The sequence below is a fragment of the Procambarus clarkii genome, chromosome 47, assembly GCF_040958095.1.
Source record: "Procambarus clarkii isolate CNS0578487 chromosome 47, FALCON_Pclarkii_2.0, whole genome shotgun sequence".
Taxonomy (NCBI): Eukaryota; Metazoa; Arthropoda; class Malacostraca; order Decapoda; family Cambaridae; genus Procambarus; species Procambarus clarkii.
Genome location: NC_091196.1, coordinates 12,008,973 through 12,026,130, shown reverse-complemented (window position 1 = coordinate 12,026,130; position 17,158 = coordinate 12,008,973). Strand labels below are relative to the sequence as shown.

The 17,158-nt window shown below is 45.9% G+C and overlaps 1 protein-coding gene across 1 annotated transcript; it reads left to right on the top strand.

Moving 5' to 3' along the window:
• Nucleotides 1–2,908: 2,908 nt before the first annotated feature.
• On the top strand, nt 2,909–3,268 carry LOC138350796 (uncharacterized). The gene has a single exon (XM_069302230.1). It carries the CDS (start codon nt 2,909–2,911, stop codon nt 3,266–3,268), a length of 360 nt encoding a protein of 119 aa, XP_069158331.1.
• The last annotated feature ends 13,890 nt before the right edge of the window (nt 3,269–17,158 follow it).

The following is a 17,158-nucleotide window of genomic DNA, read 5'->3' as shown; positions in this document are numbered from 1 at the left end:
GTTTGGATTCTTCAGAAGTCAACAACATTTGAAACGAAAATGCTAATGGTGGAAAAGTTGAGAGACATGAGTAATAACTAATTATAACACTGATTAAAAAGTAAACAAAGGGAGTACGGACCATTTTAGACCAAGCTCGGAAGCGAGAGAAACACAAGCGACGTTAGGTAACAAAAAAGGGAGCGGCGCTGATGGATAGTAATCCACGACAAAGAGTCAAGCGGCGTCTACACCATCGACGGAGTTAATTAGTATGAAACATAACACGCGACACCATTGTCCTTGCGGCAATGTTTTTATACACACGCACCCACACGTGTGCGGACACACACGCACAAACACACACACACACACACACACACACACACACACACACACACACACACACACACACACACACACACACACACACACACACACACACACACACACACACACACAACTAGGTGAGTACACACACACACACACACACACACACACACACACAGAGGAGGTCAAGAGACACCTGCTGGATCTGAATGTTAGAAAGGCTGTTGGTCCAGACGGGATCTCGCCATGGGTATTGAAAGAGTGTGCAGAGGCACTTTGCTTGCCACACTTCAAAGTGTATAGTAAGTCACTGGAGACGGGAGACCTACCAGAAATATGGAAGACGGTGAATGTGGTCCCAATATGCCGGACCACATTCACAAAAAAGGCGACAGGCAAGAGGCACTGAACTACAAGCCAGTGTCCTTGACTTGTATACCATGCAAGGTGATGGAGAAGATCGTGAGAAAAAACCTGGTATCACATCTGGAGAGAAGGGACTTCGTGACAAATCGCCAACATGGGTTCAGGGAGGGTAAATCTTGCCTGACTGGCTTAATTGAATTCTATGACCATGTGACAAAGATTAAGCAAGCAAGAGAGGGCTGGGCGGACAGCATTTTCTTGGATTGTTGGAAAGCCTTTGACACAGTACCGCAATAGAGGCTGGTACATAAGCTGGAGAGACAGGCAGGTGTAGCTGGTAAGGTGCTCCAGTGGATTAGGGAGTACGTAAGCAATAGGAAGCAGAGAGTTACGGTGAGGGGTGAGACCTCCGATTGGCGTGAAGTCACCAGTGGAGTCCTACAGGGCTCTGTACTCGGTCCTATCTTGTTTCTGATATATGTATATGATCTCCCGGAGGGTATCGATTCATTTCTCTCAATGTTTGCGGACGATGCCAAAATTATGAGAAGGATTAAGACAGAAAAGGATTGTTTGAGGCTTGAAGAAGATCTAGACAAGCTGAAGGAATGGTCGAACAAATGGTTGCTAGAGTTTAATCCAACCAAATGTAATGTAATGAAGATAGGTGTAGGGAGCAGGAGGCCAGATACAAGGTATCATCTGGGAGAGGAAATTCTTCAGGAGTCAGAGAAAGAAAAAGACTTGGGGGTTGATATCACGCCAGACCTGTCTCTTGCGGTCCATATCAAGAGGATAACATCACCGGCATATGCCAGGCTGGCCAACATACGAACGGCATTCAGAAACTTGTGTAAAGAATCATTCAGAACTTTGTATACCACATATGTCAGGCCAATCCTGGAGTATGCAGCCCCAGCATGGAGCCCATATCTAGTTAAGGATAAGACTAAACTGGAAAAGGTTCAACGGTTTGCCACCAGACTAGTACCCCAGCTTAGAGGTATGAGCTACGAGGAGAGACTACGGGAATTAAACCTCACTTCGCTGGAAGACAGAAGAGTTAGGGGGGACATGATCACCACATTCAAGATTCTGAAGAGAATTGATAGGGCAGATAAAGACAGGCTATTTAACACAAGGGGCACATGCACAAGGGGACACAGGTGGAAACTGAATGCCCAAATGAGCCACAGAGATATTAGAAAGAACTTTTTTAGTGTCAGAGTGGTTGAAAAATCGAATGCATTAGGAAGTGATGTGGTGGAGGCTGACTCCATACACAGTTTCAAGTGTAGATATGATAGAGCCCAATAGGCTCAGGAATCTGTACACCTGTTGATTGACGGTTGAGCGGCGGGACCAAATAGCCAGAGCTCAACCCCCGCAAACACAACTAGGTGAGTACACACACACACACACACACACACACACACACACACACACACACACACACACACACACACACACACACACACACACACACACACACACACACACACACATATGGCTTACATGGCTGCTAAAGTTTAACTCAGGAGAGTGTAAGGTAATGAAATTAGGCGATGGGAGTTTTGAGGCTGAACACAAGGTATCATCTGGGAGGTGAAATCCTGCAAGAGTCAAATAGAGAGAAAGATCTGGGGGTTGATATCACACCGAACCTGTCCCCTGAGGCCCACATCAAAAGGATATCATCAGCGGCATATGCTAGACTGGCCAACATAAGAACTACCTTTAGAAACTTTTGTAAGGTATCGTTCAGGACCCTGTATACCACTTATGTCAGACCAATCCTGCAATATGCAGCTCCAGCCTGGCGTCCAATCCTAGTTAAACACACGACAAAGTTCGAGAAGATTCAGCGGTATGTCACCAGGCTCGTCCCGGAACTGAGAGGTATGAGCTACGAGGAAAGGCTAAAGGAGCTGAACCTCGCGTCCCTGGAAAACAGAAGAGTTAGGCGAGACATGATAACCACCAACAAAATTCTCAGGGGAATTTACAGGGTGGACAAAGACAAACTCTTCAGCACGGCTGGGACACGAACAAGGGGACACAGGTGGAAACTTAGTACCTTAGAGGGACATAAGAGACAAAGCTCAACCCCCGCAACCACATTAGGTGAGTACACACACACACACACACACACACACACTAGGGCTGAAAGGCCCTAATAAGGGTAAGGAACTATATAACAGGAAGGAGTCAGAGAGTAATGGTTAGGGGCGAGATGTCGGACTGGCGAACAGTAACGGGTGCAGTATCTCAAGGATCGGTGCTTGGACCAATTCTATCTCTAATATACGTAAATGACCTGTTTACAGGAGAAGAATCCTATATGTCAATGTTCATGGATGAAGCAAAATTAATGGGAAGAGTTGTGACAGATGAGGATTGTAGGATCCTCCAAGAGGACTTGAACAGGTTGCAGAGATGGTCAGAGAAATGGCTACTGGAGTTCAACAAGAGCAAATGTAAAGTTATAGAAATGGGATCAGATGATAGGAGACGAAAGGGACAGTACACAATAAAGGGTAACTGCCTACCTATGACGATTCGAGAAAGACCTGGGAATGGACATAACACCTAATCTAACTCCTAAGGCACACATATATAGGATAACGACAGCAGCGTACTCTAAACTGCCAAAATATAGAACATCATTCGGAAAAGTAAGTGAAGAGGCTTTTAGGACGTTTTACACTGCCTACGTAAGGCCAGTCTTAGAGTATGCCGCCTCATCATGGAGTCCCCATCTGAAGAAGCATATAATGAAACTGGAAAAGGTTTAGAGGTTTGCAACGAGACTCGTCCCAGAGCTACGAGGGATGGGGTATGAAGAGCGCCTGAAGGCACTGAACCTTACGACACTAGAAAAGAGAAGGGCGAGGAGGGATATGATAGGAACGTATAAAATACTCTGGGGAATTGACAAAATGGAAATAGATTAAATGTTCACACATTTAATCTATTAACAGAACGAGGGGATATGGGTGGAAGCTGGAAACTCAGACGAGTCACAGAGATGTTAGGAAGTATTCTTTTAGCGTGAGAGTAGTAGAAAAATGGAATGCACCTAAGGAGCAGGTTGTGGAAGCACACTCTATTCATAATTTTAACACTAGATATGATAGGGTAATGGGACAGGAATCATTAATGTAAACAACCGATGGATAGAAAGACAGGATCCAAGAGTTAATGTTCGATCCTGCAAGCACAAGTAGGTGAGTACAAATAGGCGAGTATATACACACACGCACACACGCACACGCACACACACACACACACACACACACACACACACACACACACACACACACACACACACACACACACACACACACACACCCACACACACAGTGTGTGTGTTCAGACAAAGACAAAGTATCACCGTGGATACTAAAAGAAGCAGCGCAGGCCCTTAGCATGCCTCTGGCAATGATCTTTAATGAGTCACTTATGTCAGGAGAATTGCCCAGTTGCTGGAAGACGGCAAATGTTGTGCCGATCTTCAAGAAAGGCGATAGGGAGGAGGCACTTAACTATAGACCTGTATCACTGACAAGCATCCCCTGTAAAATACTGGAAAGAATAATTAGGCTACGACTGGTTGCACACATGGAGAACATTAGGTTTGTGAACAAACATCAACATGGGTTCTGAACAGGGATATCGTGCCTAACAAACCTTCTGGAATTCTATGTTAAAATAACGAGGATAAGACAGGACAGAGATGGTTGGGCAGACTTCATATTTCTGGACTGCCAAAAAGCCTTTGATACAGTACCGCACATGAGACTGCTGTTCAAGCTCGAGAGGCAGGCGGGGGTGGGGGAAAGGTCCTAGCATGGATAAGGAACTACCTAACAGGAAGGAGCCAAAGAGTTACGGTAAGGGGCGAGAAGTCGGACTGGCGAACAGTAACAAGTGGAGTACCACAAGGATCGGTGCTGGGACCAATTCTATTTCTTGTATATGTTAACGACATGTTTACAGGCGTAGAGTCCTACATGTCGATGTTTGCGGATGACGCAAATTTGATGAGAAGAGTTGTGACAGATGAGGATTGCAGGATCCTCCAAGAGGACCTGAACAGGTTGCAGAGATGGTCAGAGAAATGGCTACTGGAATTCAACACGAGCAAATGTAAAGTTATGGAAATGGAACTAGGAGATAGGAGACCAAAGGGACAGTACACAATGAAGGGAAACAGCCTACCTGTGACGACGCGCGAAAGAGACCTGGGTGTGGACGTAACACCTAATCTATCTCCTGAGGCACATATAAATAGGATAACGACAGCAGCGTACTCTACACTGGCAAAAGTTAGAACATCATTCAGAAACCTAAGTAAGGAGGCATTTAGGGCGCTTTACACTGCGTACATGAGGCCAGTCATAGAGTATGCCGCCTCATCATGGAGTCCCCATCTGAAGAAGCATATAATGAAACTGGAAAAGGTTCAGAGGTTTGCAACGAGACTCGTTCCAAAGCTACGAGGGATGGGATATAAGGAGCGCCTGAGGGAACTGTGCCTTACGACACTGGAAAGAAGAAGGGAGAGGGGGGGACATGATAGGAACGTATAAAATACTCAGAGGGATTGACAGAGTGGACATAGATGAAATGTTCACACGGAATAGTAACAGAACGAGGGAACATGGATGGAAGCTTGAAACTCAGATGAGTCACAGAGATGTTAGGAAGTTTTCTTTTAGCGTGAGAGTAGTGGGAAAATGGAATGCACTTCAGGAACAGGTTGTGGAAGCAAATACTATTCATAATTTTAAAACCAGTTATGATAGGGAAATGGGACAGGAGTCATTGCTATAAACAACCGATGCTCGAAAGGCGGGATCCAAGAGTCAATGCTCGATCCTGCAGACACAACTAGGTGAGTACAACTAGGTGAGTACACACACACACATACACACACACACATTGATTAATTGACTTAATTGAATTCTGTAATTCACACAGATTGATTAATTGAATTTTGCGACCAACCAACAAAAATCAGGCAAGAAAGAGAGGGGTGGGCATATTGCACATTTTTGGATTGCCAGAAAGTTTTTGACACAGTACTACAAAAGAGGCTAGTGAAAAAGCTGGAGATGCAGGCAGTAGTAAAAGGAAAGGTACTCCTTTGAATAAAGGAGTACCTAAGTAACAGAAGACAACGAGTCACTGTGAAGGGTGAGGTCTCAGATTGGCAAGATGTCACCAGTGGAGTCCCGCAGAGGTCAGTCCATGAACCTATACTGTTTCTGACATACGTTAATGATCTCCCAGAGGGCATAGAATCGTTCCTCTCATTGTTTGCTGATGATGCAAAAATTATGAAGAGGATTAAAACAGAGGATGATAGTAGGAGGCTACAAGATGACCTAGACAGACTGAATGAATGCTCCGCAAATGGCTACTAAAGTTCAACCCGAGTAAATGCAAGATAATGAAACTAGGCGGTGGAAACAGGAGGCCTGACACAGGATACAGAATGCGAGATGAAGTACTTCATGAAACAGACAGAGAGAAAGATCTAGGAGTTGATATCACACCATACCTGTCTCCTGAAGCCCACAGAAAAAGAATTACATCTGCGGCATATGCGAGGCTGGCTAACATCAGAACAGCCTTCAGGAACCTGTGTAAGGAATCATTCAGAACTTTGTATACCACGTATGTAAGACCAATCCTGGAGTATGCGGCCCCAGCATGGAGCCACTACCATGTCAATCACAAGACGAAGCTGGAAGAAGTTGAGAGGTATGCCACACGACTAGTTCCACAACTAAGAGGCATGGGTTACGAGGAAAGGCTGCGGGAAATGCACCACACGACACTGGAAGACAGAAGAGTAAGGGGAGAAATGATCACTACCTACAAAATTCTCAGAGGATTTGACAGGGTAGATAAGGATAAATTCTTTAACACGGGTGGTACGCAAACAAGGGGACACAGGTGGAAACTGAGTACCCACATGAGCCACAAAGACGTTAGAAAAACTTTTTCAGTGTCAGAGTAGTTAAAAGGTGGAATGCATTAGGCAGTGATGTGGTGGAGGCTGACTCCATACACAGTTTCAAATGTAGATATGATAGAGCCCAGTAGGTTCAGGAATCTGTCCATCAGTTGATTGACTGTTGAGAGGCGGGACCAAAAGCCAGAGCTCAATCCCTGCAAGCACAACCAGGTGAGTACAACTAGGCGAGAGCACGCACACACACACACACACACACACACACACACACACACACACACACACACACACACACACACACACACACACACACACACACACACACACACACACTCACACACATGCACACACACATGCACACACACACACACACAAGCTGCAGGAATGGTCGAACAAATGGCTGTTAGAGTTTAACCCAAGGAAATATAATGTAATGAAGGTAGGGGTAGGAAGCAGGAGACCAGATACAAGGTATCACTTGGGAGATGAAATACTTCAAGAGTCAGAGAGAGAGAAAGACCTGGGGGTTGATATCACGCCTGACCTGTCTCCTGAAGCTCATATCAAGAGGATAACGGCAGCAGCATATGCCAGGTTGGCTAACATAAGAACGGCCTTTAGAAACTTGTGTAAGGAATCTTTCAGAACATTATATACCACATATATCAGACCAATCCTGGAGTATGTGGCTCCAGCATGGAGTCCATATCTAGTCAAGCATAAGACTAAAATGGAAATGGTTCAAAGGTTTGCCAGCAGACTAGTACCCGAGCTGAGAGGTATGAGATATGAGGAGAGACTGCGGGAATTTAACCTCACTTCGTTGGAAAACAAGAGAGTTAGGGGGGACATGATCACCACATTCAAGATTCTCAAGGGAATCGACAGGGTTGATAAAGACTGGCTGTTTAACACAAGGGGCACACGCACTAGGGGACACAGGTGGAAACTGAGTGCCCAAATGAGCCACAGAGATATTAGAAAATAACTTTTTTAGTGTCAGAGTGGTTGACAAATGGAATGCATTGGGAAGTGATGTGGTGGAGGCTGACTCCATACACAGTTTCAAGTGTAGATATGATAGAGCCCAATAGGCTCAGGATCCTGTACACCTGTTGATTAACAGTTGAGAGGCGGGACCAAAGAGCCAGAGCTCAACCCCCGCAAGCACAACTAGGTGAGTACACACACACACACACACACACGCACACACACACACACACATGGCGGGATCCAAGAGTCAATGCTCGATCCTGCAAGCACATATAGGTGAGTACACACACACACACACACACACACACACACACACACACACACACACACATGGCGGGATCCAAGAGTCAATGCTCGATCCTGCAGACACAACTAGGTGAGTACACACACACACACTCTAAGGGGGCCTCGTAGCCTGGTGGATAGCGCGCAGGATTCGTAATTCTGTGGCGCGGGTTCGATTCCCGCACGAGGCAGAAACAAATGGGCAAAGTTTCTTTCACCCTGAATGCCCCTGTTACCTAGCAGTAAATAGGTACCTGGGAGTTAGTCAGCTGTCACGGGCTGCTTCCTGGTGTGTGTGTGTGTGTGTGTGTGTGGTGTGGGGAAAAAAAAAAAAATAGTAGTAAACAGTTGATTGACAGTTGAGAGGCGGGCCGAAAGAGCAAAGCTCAACCCCCGTAAAAACACAACTAGTAAACACACACACACACACACACACACACACACAGATGTGTGCGTAATGGGGGGGGGCTGGTAGCTGAGTGAACAGCACTCTAGACTCGTGGACCTAGGAACCGGGGCTCGATCCCCGGCACCGCCGGAAAAACAAATGGGCACAGTTTCCTTCACCCTGATGGCCTTTTACTTAGCATTAAATAGGTACCTGGGAGTTAGACAGCTGTTACGGGCTGCTTCCTGCTTGTGTGTGTGTTTTAAAAAAAAAATAGTTTTTAGTTAGTAACAGTTGATTGATTGACAGTTGAGAGGCGGGCGGAAAGAGCAGAGTTCAACCCCCGCAAGCACAACTAGATGAATCTAGCTAGGTGAATACACACATTCATCAAAGGCCAGCGTCAAAAGACTGAACTTCACGGTGCTTCGCTGCGTGCTGCGTGCTGCGTGCTGCGTGCTGCGTGCTGCGGGTACATTCACCCGTGTCCCGTTACCAGCGCTTGCAGTAATTGTTGCATATAATTACCTCAAGTCTCGTTGACTCCGGGAAATACGATACAGGAGTTGTTTTGTATCATGCGCCAATCCTCTACTTTTTTACATAATTGGATATTATGACATAATGTAAGAGGGACTCATAAGAGCGGGAGGGAGGGAGGGAGGGAGGGAGGGAGGTAGAATTGAAGGAAGAGAGGAAGGAGGGAGAGAGGAAGGAGGTAGAGTGGAAGGGACGTAGGGATGGAGGAAGGAGGTAGGGAGTGAGGGAGGTAGTAAAGAAGACAAGGAGGAAGTAGGTAGGGGGTGAGGGAGGTAGTAAAGGAGACAAGGAGGAAGGAGGTAGGGGGTGAGGGAGGTAGAAAGGGAAAGAGGTAGGGAGAGAGGAAGGTAGGAGGGGGTTAGGGAGGTAAAGAGGGAGAGGGAGAGGTACGGGGTGAGGGAGGGAGGTAGGGGTGGAGGTAGGGGTGGAGGGAGGGAGGGAAGGAGGTAGAGACGGAGGAAGATAGAGAGGGAGGGAGATAGTAAGGGAGGGACGGAGAGAGGTACAGAGGGAGGGAAGGAAGTAGGGGGGGGGGTAAGGGAGAAATATAAGAACAAGTAACAGAGATTCTGAGAAAAGAGAGAGAAATATTACTAAAATACAAACACACATATGTACGTATGTGTTTGTGTATTTACTATTTGTGCCTGCAGAATCGAACTATTAGCTCTTGGACCCCGCCTTTCTAAGCAATAAATTTTTCCTCAATTATATCTACTACATATATTTATCTAACCCACACGCACACGCACATCCCCAGGAAGCAACCCGTATCAGCTGTCTAACTCCCAGGCACCTATTAACTGCTGGGTGAACAGGTGAATCAGGGTGAAATAAATTCTACTCGTTTGTTTCTGCCTCCGCCGGGAATCGAACCCGGGCCCTTAGGACTACGATCCCCAAGCGCTATCCACGCAGCCGCGAGACACCTCGGCTGTGTGTATTCACCTAGTTGTATACGCAAAGTTGTGCTTGCAGGGGTTGAGCTCTGCTCTTTCGGCCCGCCTCTCAACTGTCAATAAATCAACTGTTACTAACTACTAACTAACTAATTTTTTTCCACAAACACACACCCAGGAAGCAGCCGTAACAGCTGTCTAACTCTCAGGTACTTATTTACTGCTAGATAATAGAGCATCAGGGTGAAAGAAACTCTGCCCGTTTGTCTTTGCCTAGTCCGGGAATCGAACCATAGTAGTTGAATCATCGAACCCGGGCCACAGGATTACGAGTCGCGCGCGCTGTCCACTCGGCTACAACACCTCCGTGTATGTGTGTGTGTGTATACTCACCTATTTATACTCACTTAATTGTCTTGCAGGATAGAGCATTTGCTCTTAAATCCCACCTTTCTAGTTTTTAAAGCACTGACTCCTTGTGAAAATGTCGAACCATCTATTGAGAGCCCCGACCCCAATTCTTTCAGGAGAGGTGTGACGATGTCAACGCCATCTGTTGGGCGCACCCATCCCCATTTTCTGTTTCCCAGTGGATAGCTGTGATCTTATGGACAGCTGTGTAGTTTAATTCTTAATAACCACATTTATCTCTTCAGAAATGATGTGGTGATATCTTGGTCGAAATCAGTTCACCCAGGCCAGTCCTGAACTCAAGACAAGCTCTAGTGGGAACAAGTAGCCGAGTCAGTGTATACAGTGATTTGTCTGCGATACATAGTGAAGTATTGGTGATTGTACCGACGTACTTGCTGTATTGTGATTGGATGGCCAAGTTGAGTTACGAGATGGAAGTACAGTTTGTCTGTTAATGTTAAAGATTGTAATAAACCTGTGTTCAAGTCTGCCAGTGTTGCTGGAGAGTAGAAGTTTTGTTTTGGCACCGTGACAAAACTGTATAGGACTGGCATATAATTTACTGAGACTGGTGAACTCGCCGGCGTGAGGACCAGAGAAGACAGACTCAGGGAGGGAACCTTGAGCTGTGTACGATAGAAGTGGACTCGCCGGGAAAGAAGAATGCAGAAGTTGTATAGTGTCCTGTGGTAAAGTGACACCTGCAGTGTTATGCCATGTGCATATGTGTATATATACTTAAGAAGTACACTTGGTGATGGTTCTGTTTAGTGTTGTATACCCTAACACTTTGTAGTGTTTGTTTAGTGTTGTTGCTAGTTCTTGATAACTTACCAAAGACTCGGGGATAACTTATCAATGACAATGGTCGTGTAAGAAGAGGCACCTAGGCCCCCTATACACTTTGATAAGTAAAAAAGCCCGGTTACTGGCTCAAGCAGGCCGTAACATAATTGGCATCCCCAGCGGGATCCGACTTCTTGTCAGGTAAGTTAGATGGGACCGTGGGTAATTGATTAATGCAACCCCCCCTTTTACAGATTCCCTTTTTGTGTCGAAGTGCAGTGTTTATTAAGAGAGTGAGCAATGGCAGAGAAACATACAATTGATACGCTGGACGATGTTCGTGAGTTCTTAAACCAGGAGAACTGCCTCTCCAAATTGAAGTTTTTCGAGAAACCGGAGCTAGTGTTGATAAGCGCCTACATTAAATTAAAAGTGAAAGAACAAGATTCACGTGTCGAGGTCTTTTCGAAAGTGTACAGACATTTGAAACCAGACGACAAACAGGAAAGTGGAGTTCGTAGCAAAATAGCGAGTGTCATGGATTCCACTGACAAGGAAGACCAAGGATGTGATGGTGAGAGTGACCCAGGTAAACTACGTGTGAGATTATTTACACTGTAAATGCGAGAATTATAAATAAATCGTGAAATCGAATGGAAAAGATATAACTAGAGAAAGAAGAAAAGGAGAGAGACAGAGAAGAAAGGAGAGGAAGGGAAGAGATGGACAGACAAGAAAGTAGAGAAAGAGAAGAGAGGGAAATTGAAATAAAACGTAAAATTGAATTGAAACGGATAGACAGAGAAGAAAGGGAGAAAGAGAAAGAAAGACAAGACATGAGAGAATGGGAGGAGAAAGAAAGGCAATACAAATTGGAAGTGCTAAGATTAAGTGGAAGAAGAGAAGCCAGTGGTTTCGATCCAGTGTGGGATACGAAAATGGTGCCTAAATTCAATGAAAAGGGCTTGTCAAAAGTTCTTTGCTGCCTTCGAGAAAATAGCTGTCTCAATGGACTGGCCGAGGGACAATTGGGCAATTATGATTCAATCAGTGCTGACTGGGAAGGCCAAACAGCGTACTGTCAGTAAACAGTGTCACTGTCAGTAAATGACTCGAGTGACTATATCGCTGCCAAGAAGGTGTTGTTAATGTCTTACCAGTTGGTGCCTGAAGCATATCGGCAGAAGTTTCGTAAGCTTAAGAAAACAGTAGAGCACACCATTACGGAGTTCGCTTGCATTAAAGAGCAGTTATTTCATGAAAGGTGTGCGTCTCAGAAGGTTGAGACTAAAGAGTAGCTGCAACAACTTGTTTTGTTAGAAGATTTCAAGGAATGTTTAATTAACAGTTGATCTGAAAACATACTTGGAGGAACAGTAAGTAGAGACTTTGGATGCTGCAGCCACAATGGCTGAAAAAAACATTTAAACCCATAGACCCTCTATAAGATAGGTTTCCAAGACCTATTCAAAACCTTTTACCAAATATAAGCAAGAGGAGAGAACCGTTCCCCATGGTGCCGTGAAGAAAACCCCAGGTTATCCCAGGAGTGACATTGTTTGTTGGACATTCGGGAAGGAAGGACACGTATCTGCCAAGTGTAGGAGCAGGGCAGGTACGGGCAACTCACCCGCAAAGTGCAGTTATGCTGGTGAGTTGTGTGACACCACCAGTGGAAACCCTTTTCCTGTGGACAAATAGGAGGGAGAAACCAGGATTGTTTGCCCCATACACTTCGAAAAGGGTATATATCGTGTGACCAGTGTGGTAGGTCAGTAGTAATTCTCAGAGATAGTGGAGCAGCCCAATCTCTGATTTTTAAGAATGCGTTACTCAAAAAAGTGCCTACGAAGGAAAGAAAAGTGTCATATTTGGTGGATTTTTCTCCACTTTATACATTGCCCCTTTAGTAGAGGTTCATTTAGAATTACCACATTTCAATGGTACATTGGCAGTAGTAGACTATCTTCCTATTGAATGGATATAGGTAATACTGGCCAATGACTTAGCTTTTGGTTTGGAGAGTAACTATCTGATAGTTGTTGCTGATGCAGTAGAAGACGTGGGAAAGCCAGTAGTAGTAGCTGTACAAACCAGATCCCAGATAAGGACTCAGTTGGGATTGGATAACTTGTTTAACCCTACACCTACCCCACAAGTTGCCGACAGTACTCCATCTAACTCTCTAGATTCTTCTACAGAACCAAATCACTGGACTTCAGCAACCTCGATGACAGAGCAAGAGAAGGACCTGCAGATACAAGCACTCGCAGACACCATTGTGTCTGGTGCGAAGATAGGTGAAAAGTACTTCTGGAATGATAAGGTACTGTGCAGGAAGTATCGGCAAAGAACACCCCATACTCCAGAAGTAGGTATGCAGGTAGTCGTGCCCTCAGTGTTCAGGACTGTGGAGGTTTTCTTTTTTGCTTTCACGACTGCAATGCGTACGTCGCCAATGTACATGTGGCAGACGCTTTACGAAACTGTCGGAAATAGCAGAACAGAAAATACGAGAGCAACCGTACAGGGCCTGGGAGCAAGGTCGAGTTAGAGTCCTTGAGGGTCTCTTCTCAGACTAGCCTCACCTGGTCCTGCTCCACGTTGATCGTTAGAATCTCGTCAATGATTTAACACTTTAAGGGACTCTTAGGGTCCTCATCACATTTATAGTTTAGTGAATATAGACAACTCGATGTTGAAGACACCTAGAGCTGAAGGCTTGAGTAATGTTGACAGTATTCAGAAGTGGTTCAACGGAAACACCGCATAAAGCTTAACAGTAGTTTATTTACTAACTTAACCACTAATACAAAGGGTGCTTGATTTACTTTAGATTGGCGTCAGCAAGGCTATGGTTATATTAGCGAGACTCTTGACGTCTGGCTAAACGACTCGTATCCACTCATGGAGAAACACCTAACTTAACACAGTTGACAGCCAATCATTAACACGGCAACCTAACTGCCGGTATGGAAAGAGATCACAAGAGTTCCAACCGGATACTCGGTAATGATGATATGCAATAACCACAATGGCACTGTCAATGGGACAGGCAATAACATGCACAATAATAATCACACACAATAACTAAATGTGTGGTGTATGTGAAGCTCACATTCACAGACGAGTGAAATGCAGTGATACCACACAGATAACCACGCATTCACCGTCGATTCACCTATGACCTGTGACAGGAATAAGAAGGTGAAAACTGTGGTTGATACCTCAGATCAACACAGACACAATAAAACAATGACAAGATCTTTTACATACAGATAAGGTACCTTTCCTTACTCACGCACTCAGACACATTTATGTAAGAACTCGTAGGTGGCCTGACAGCTGGTTCCACTCGTAGACACGGAGGGTACTCGCAGTAGGGCGTACAGACACACGCACACACTCTTGGTACTGGCGGTGAGTAAGGGTGGTGACGTCACGTGGTACAGTGAGGGCGGCAGCGGATGGCGGCTGCAGGTTATATGGTACCATGCACTACACTGCACGCTGTGGTACAGGTACACTGTGGTAAAGTCACACACAGATTACTTAGGCGGCGGCACTGCCTTAGTTCACTCTAAGTCACTCACAACGAATTTGTCACCAGGGGTTACCTGATACCAGTCTGTTTCGCTCTGGAGATTTGTCACTTTAGGCTTCTGAACAATATATTCACACTCGTGATTCTGGGCGAGTGTGTGGTATACTGCAAAGACGCTGAGTTGACTTGACGGAGAGGAATAGACGGTGTTCAGTCTATTGGCCGATAGACAGAACAGCTACACGTCCACTGGGTAAGGTCTTCCTCACGTGAATACTTTTGCTTGAAGCTCAGGGTGTCTCGTGGGCACCCAACACAAAAGGTTACAATTTGACCAATAGCATTGCAACAAATGAGCGGGAACCAATCATATTGAACGTTCTATGATCAGTAGCAGGAGTGACGTCATGAACTCGTCACGACCACGTCATAGCTGTTATTTTCCATCGCGCCGGTTGAGGTTGACCTCAGTGTCACACTGTCGCCTCGCAGGCGTCTCCCCTCTACTCTCACGCTGGCCGCAGCCAATGTACTCACTGACCCTTTGGTGGCAAGTATGCTTAACTCCCTGTATCTACTTCCTGCCTGGACATATGGCGGCCTCCGTTTTATGAAAGTGTTCCTGGTTAAGTGGGCATTCTGGAGATACCCAACATGCCAGGTCACTATCCTGGGTTAACAGAAATAGGACCTTGTGCACGAAGTCGGTGCACTGTGCACTGCAATGAGCCATTCCAGTCAGCTGTGGGAGGATCTTGGGAGACATACTCCCACAAGGACCAAGCTGTTGGAAACGGCTCATGCTGGATTATATTATGGACACTGCAGGCTTGTGAAAGTTTTTCATCGCCTAGCCAGATATTTCTTCCGTATCTTTTGTATTTACCTCCTTTTTCCCATAAGATCAGTGCCGAATGAGTCTCTGAGCCTGTCTCCATTCAAGATGGTGTATGGTCACACAGTGAGAGGGCCATTAATGTTTATCAAGGGCCAGTGTGCGGACACAGAGAGCAACATGGATGTCCTGGACTGGTATCTATGCACAAAGGCAGGTTGTTCACTGCATGGACATCTCTCGGAACTAGCCAGAGAGAACCTGTTACATTCTCAGGTAATTGCCAAGAAGAGATAGGAAGGCAAAGCGGCACCTAGGGAATTTCAGGTAGGAGACCTAGTACTGGTATGTTCTCCAACATTAACATGAAGCTTGAGTACCAAATATATTAGTCATTACCCTGTTCTCAAGAAAGTTAATGCTACTAACTATATACTTAGCACTCAAGACAGGAAAAAGAGGCAGATGTTGGTACACGTCAACATGATGAAGCTGTACCAAGGTCGGGATATTTGCGACGTGACGATGGTGGTCTCAGGAGAACCAAACCAAGAGGTGATGAAGGACGTTGATATGCAGGTAATATCGAATTCTGAGTTTCTGCTGAATCTACCTGTGTTACGGACCTGAGCCCAGCGTCGTAGCACGGAGCAGTGACGTCCACACCATCTGTGAGTCAGCTCCCAAAACCCCCTCCAAATGGACGACACCATCTAGCGAGGGCGGGATATACCGGCCACAGGAGCTGGTTTCCCATCTTAATCAGCTCGTAACATAGCCGCTGCTGACCTCTGGTGAGGTGGCACTTAGACAGCAACGCCATCTATGGAGTGGATTGGTGGACGTTTGTCTAAGCCGGTAAGTGAGGTGCCCTAGAGTGTAACTAGTACTGATGACGTGTCTGATTACAGAGTCGACCTGGGACTGCTGTATTGGACGTTGGATCAGTCTACCCAAGGCAGCCATTGTCTCTCCACGTGTTTGCTGCAGAAGCTGTGAGTTGCTCCCGGACGAACACTACTGAGAGTGTTTTTTTTTTTTTTTTTTTTTTTTTTTTTTGAGATATATACAAGAGTTGTTACATTCTTGTACAGCCACTAGTACGTGTAGCGTTTCGGGCAAGTCCTTAATCCTATGGTCCCTGGAATACGATCCCCTGCCGCGAAGAATCGTTTTTTCATCCAAGTACACATTTTACTGTTGCGTTAAACAGAGGCTACAGTTAAGGAATTGCGCCCAGTAAATCCTCCCCGGCCAGGATATGAACCCATGATATAGCGCTCGCGGAACGCCAGGCGAGTGTCTTACCACTACACCACGGAGACTGCGGCTAGCCTGCATGTGACGTGGCAGAGTTGAGGAATCATCGTACCAGGGGTTGACTGGTGGAAGAGACTAGCCACTGTGGTGCTATAGAGAGGAGGGTGATCAGCGGAATCACACGAGGCTCCTGCCTAGGGCTCACAACTCTAGTATCGGTCGTGGAGTGGCCTATGCAGCGGAGCTGATTGGAACCTGCCAGCTACAGGCTGGATTTGTGGTTGAAGGCCTCCACGACGGTGCACCCAGTGGGACTGTGATTTGGCTGGCCTGTGGCCAGGGTAGATTCGCCAGAGAATCAAAGGATTCATCGTGAGGCCACGAGAAGAGAACTAGGGCTACTCATCTTGAGCACCGTAGAGCATCCTGTTGTCTTCAGAGGAAGACAAGTTGTTGTATATAAGTGTAGTTATAGCCCCAGCGGGTGACTGGCGGATATATATTTATGGTGGTGGTTAATATATATATATTTATTTGTGTATTTGTATCCCTTCCC

Coding starts and splice junctions, on each gene's coding strand:
- LOC138350796 (XM_069302230.1), top strand. CDS start 2,909: ATGTCGGACTGGCGAACAGTAACGGGTGCAGTATCTCAAGGATCGGTG.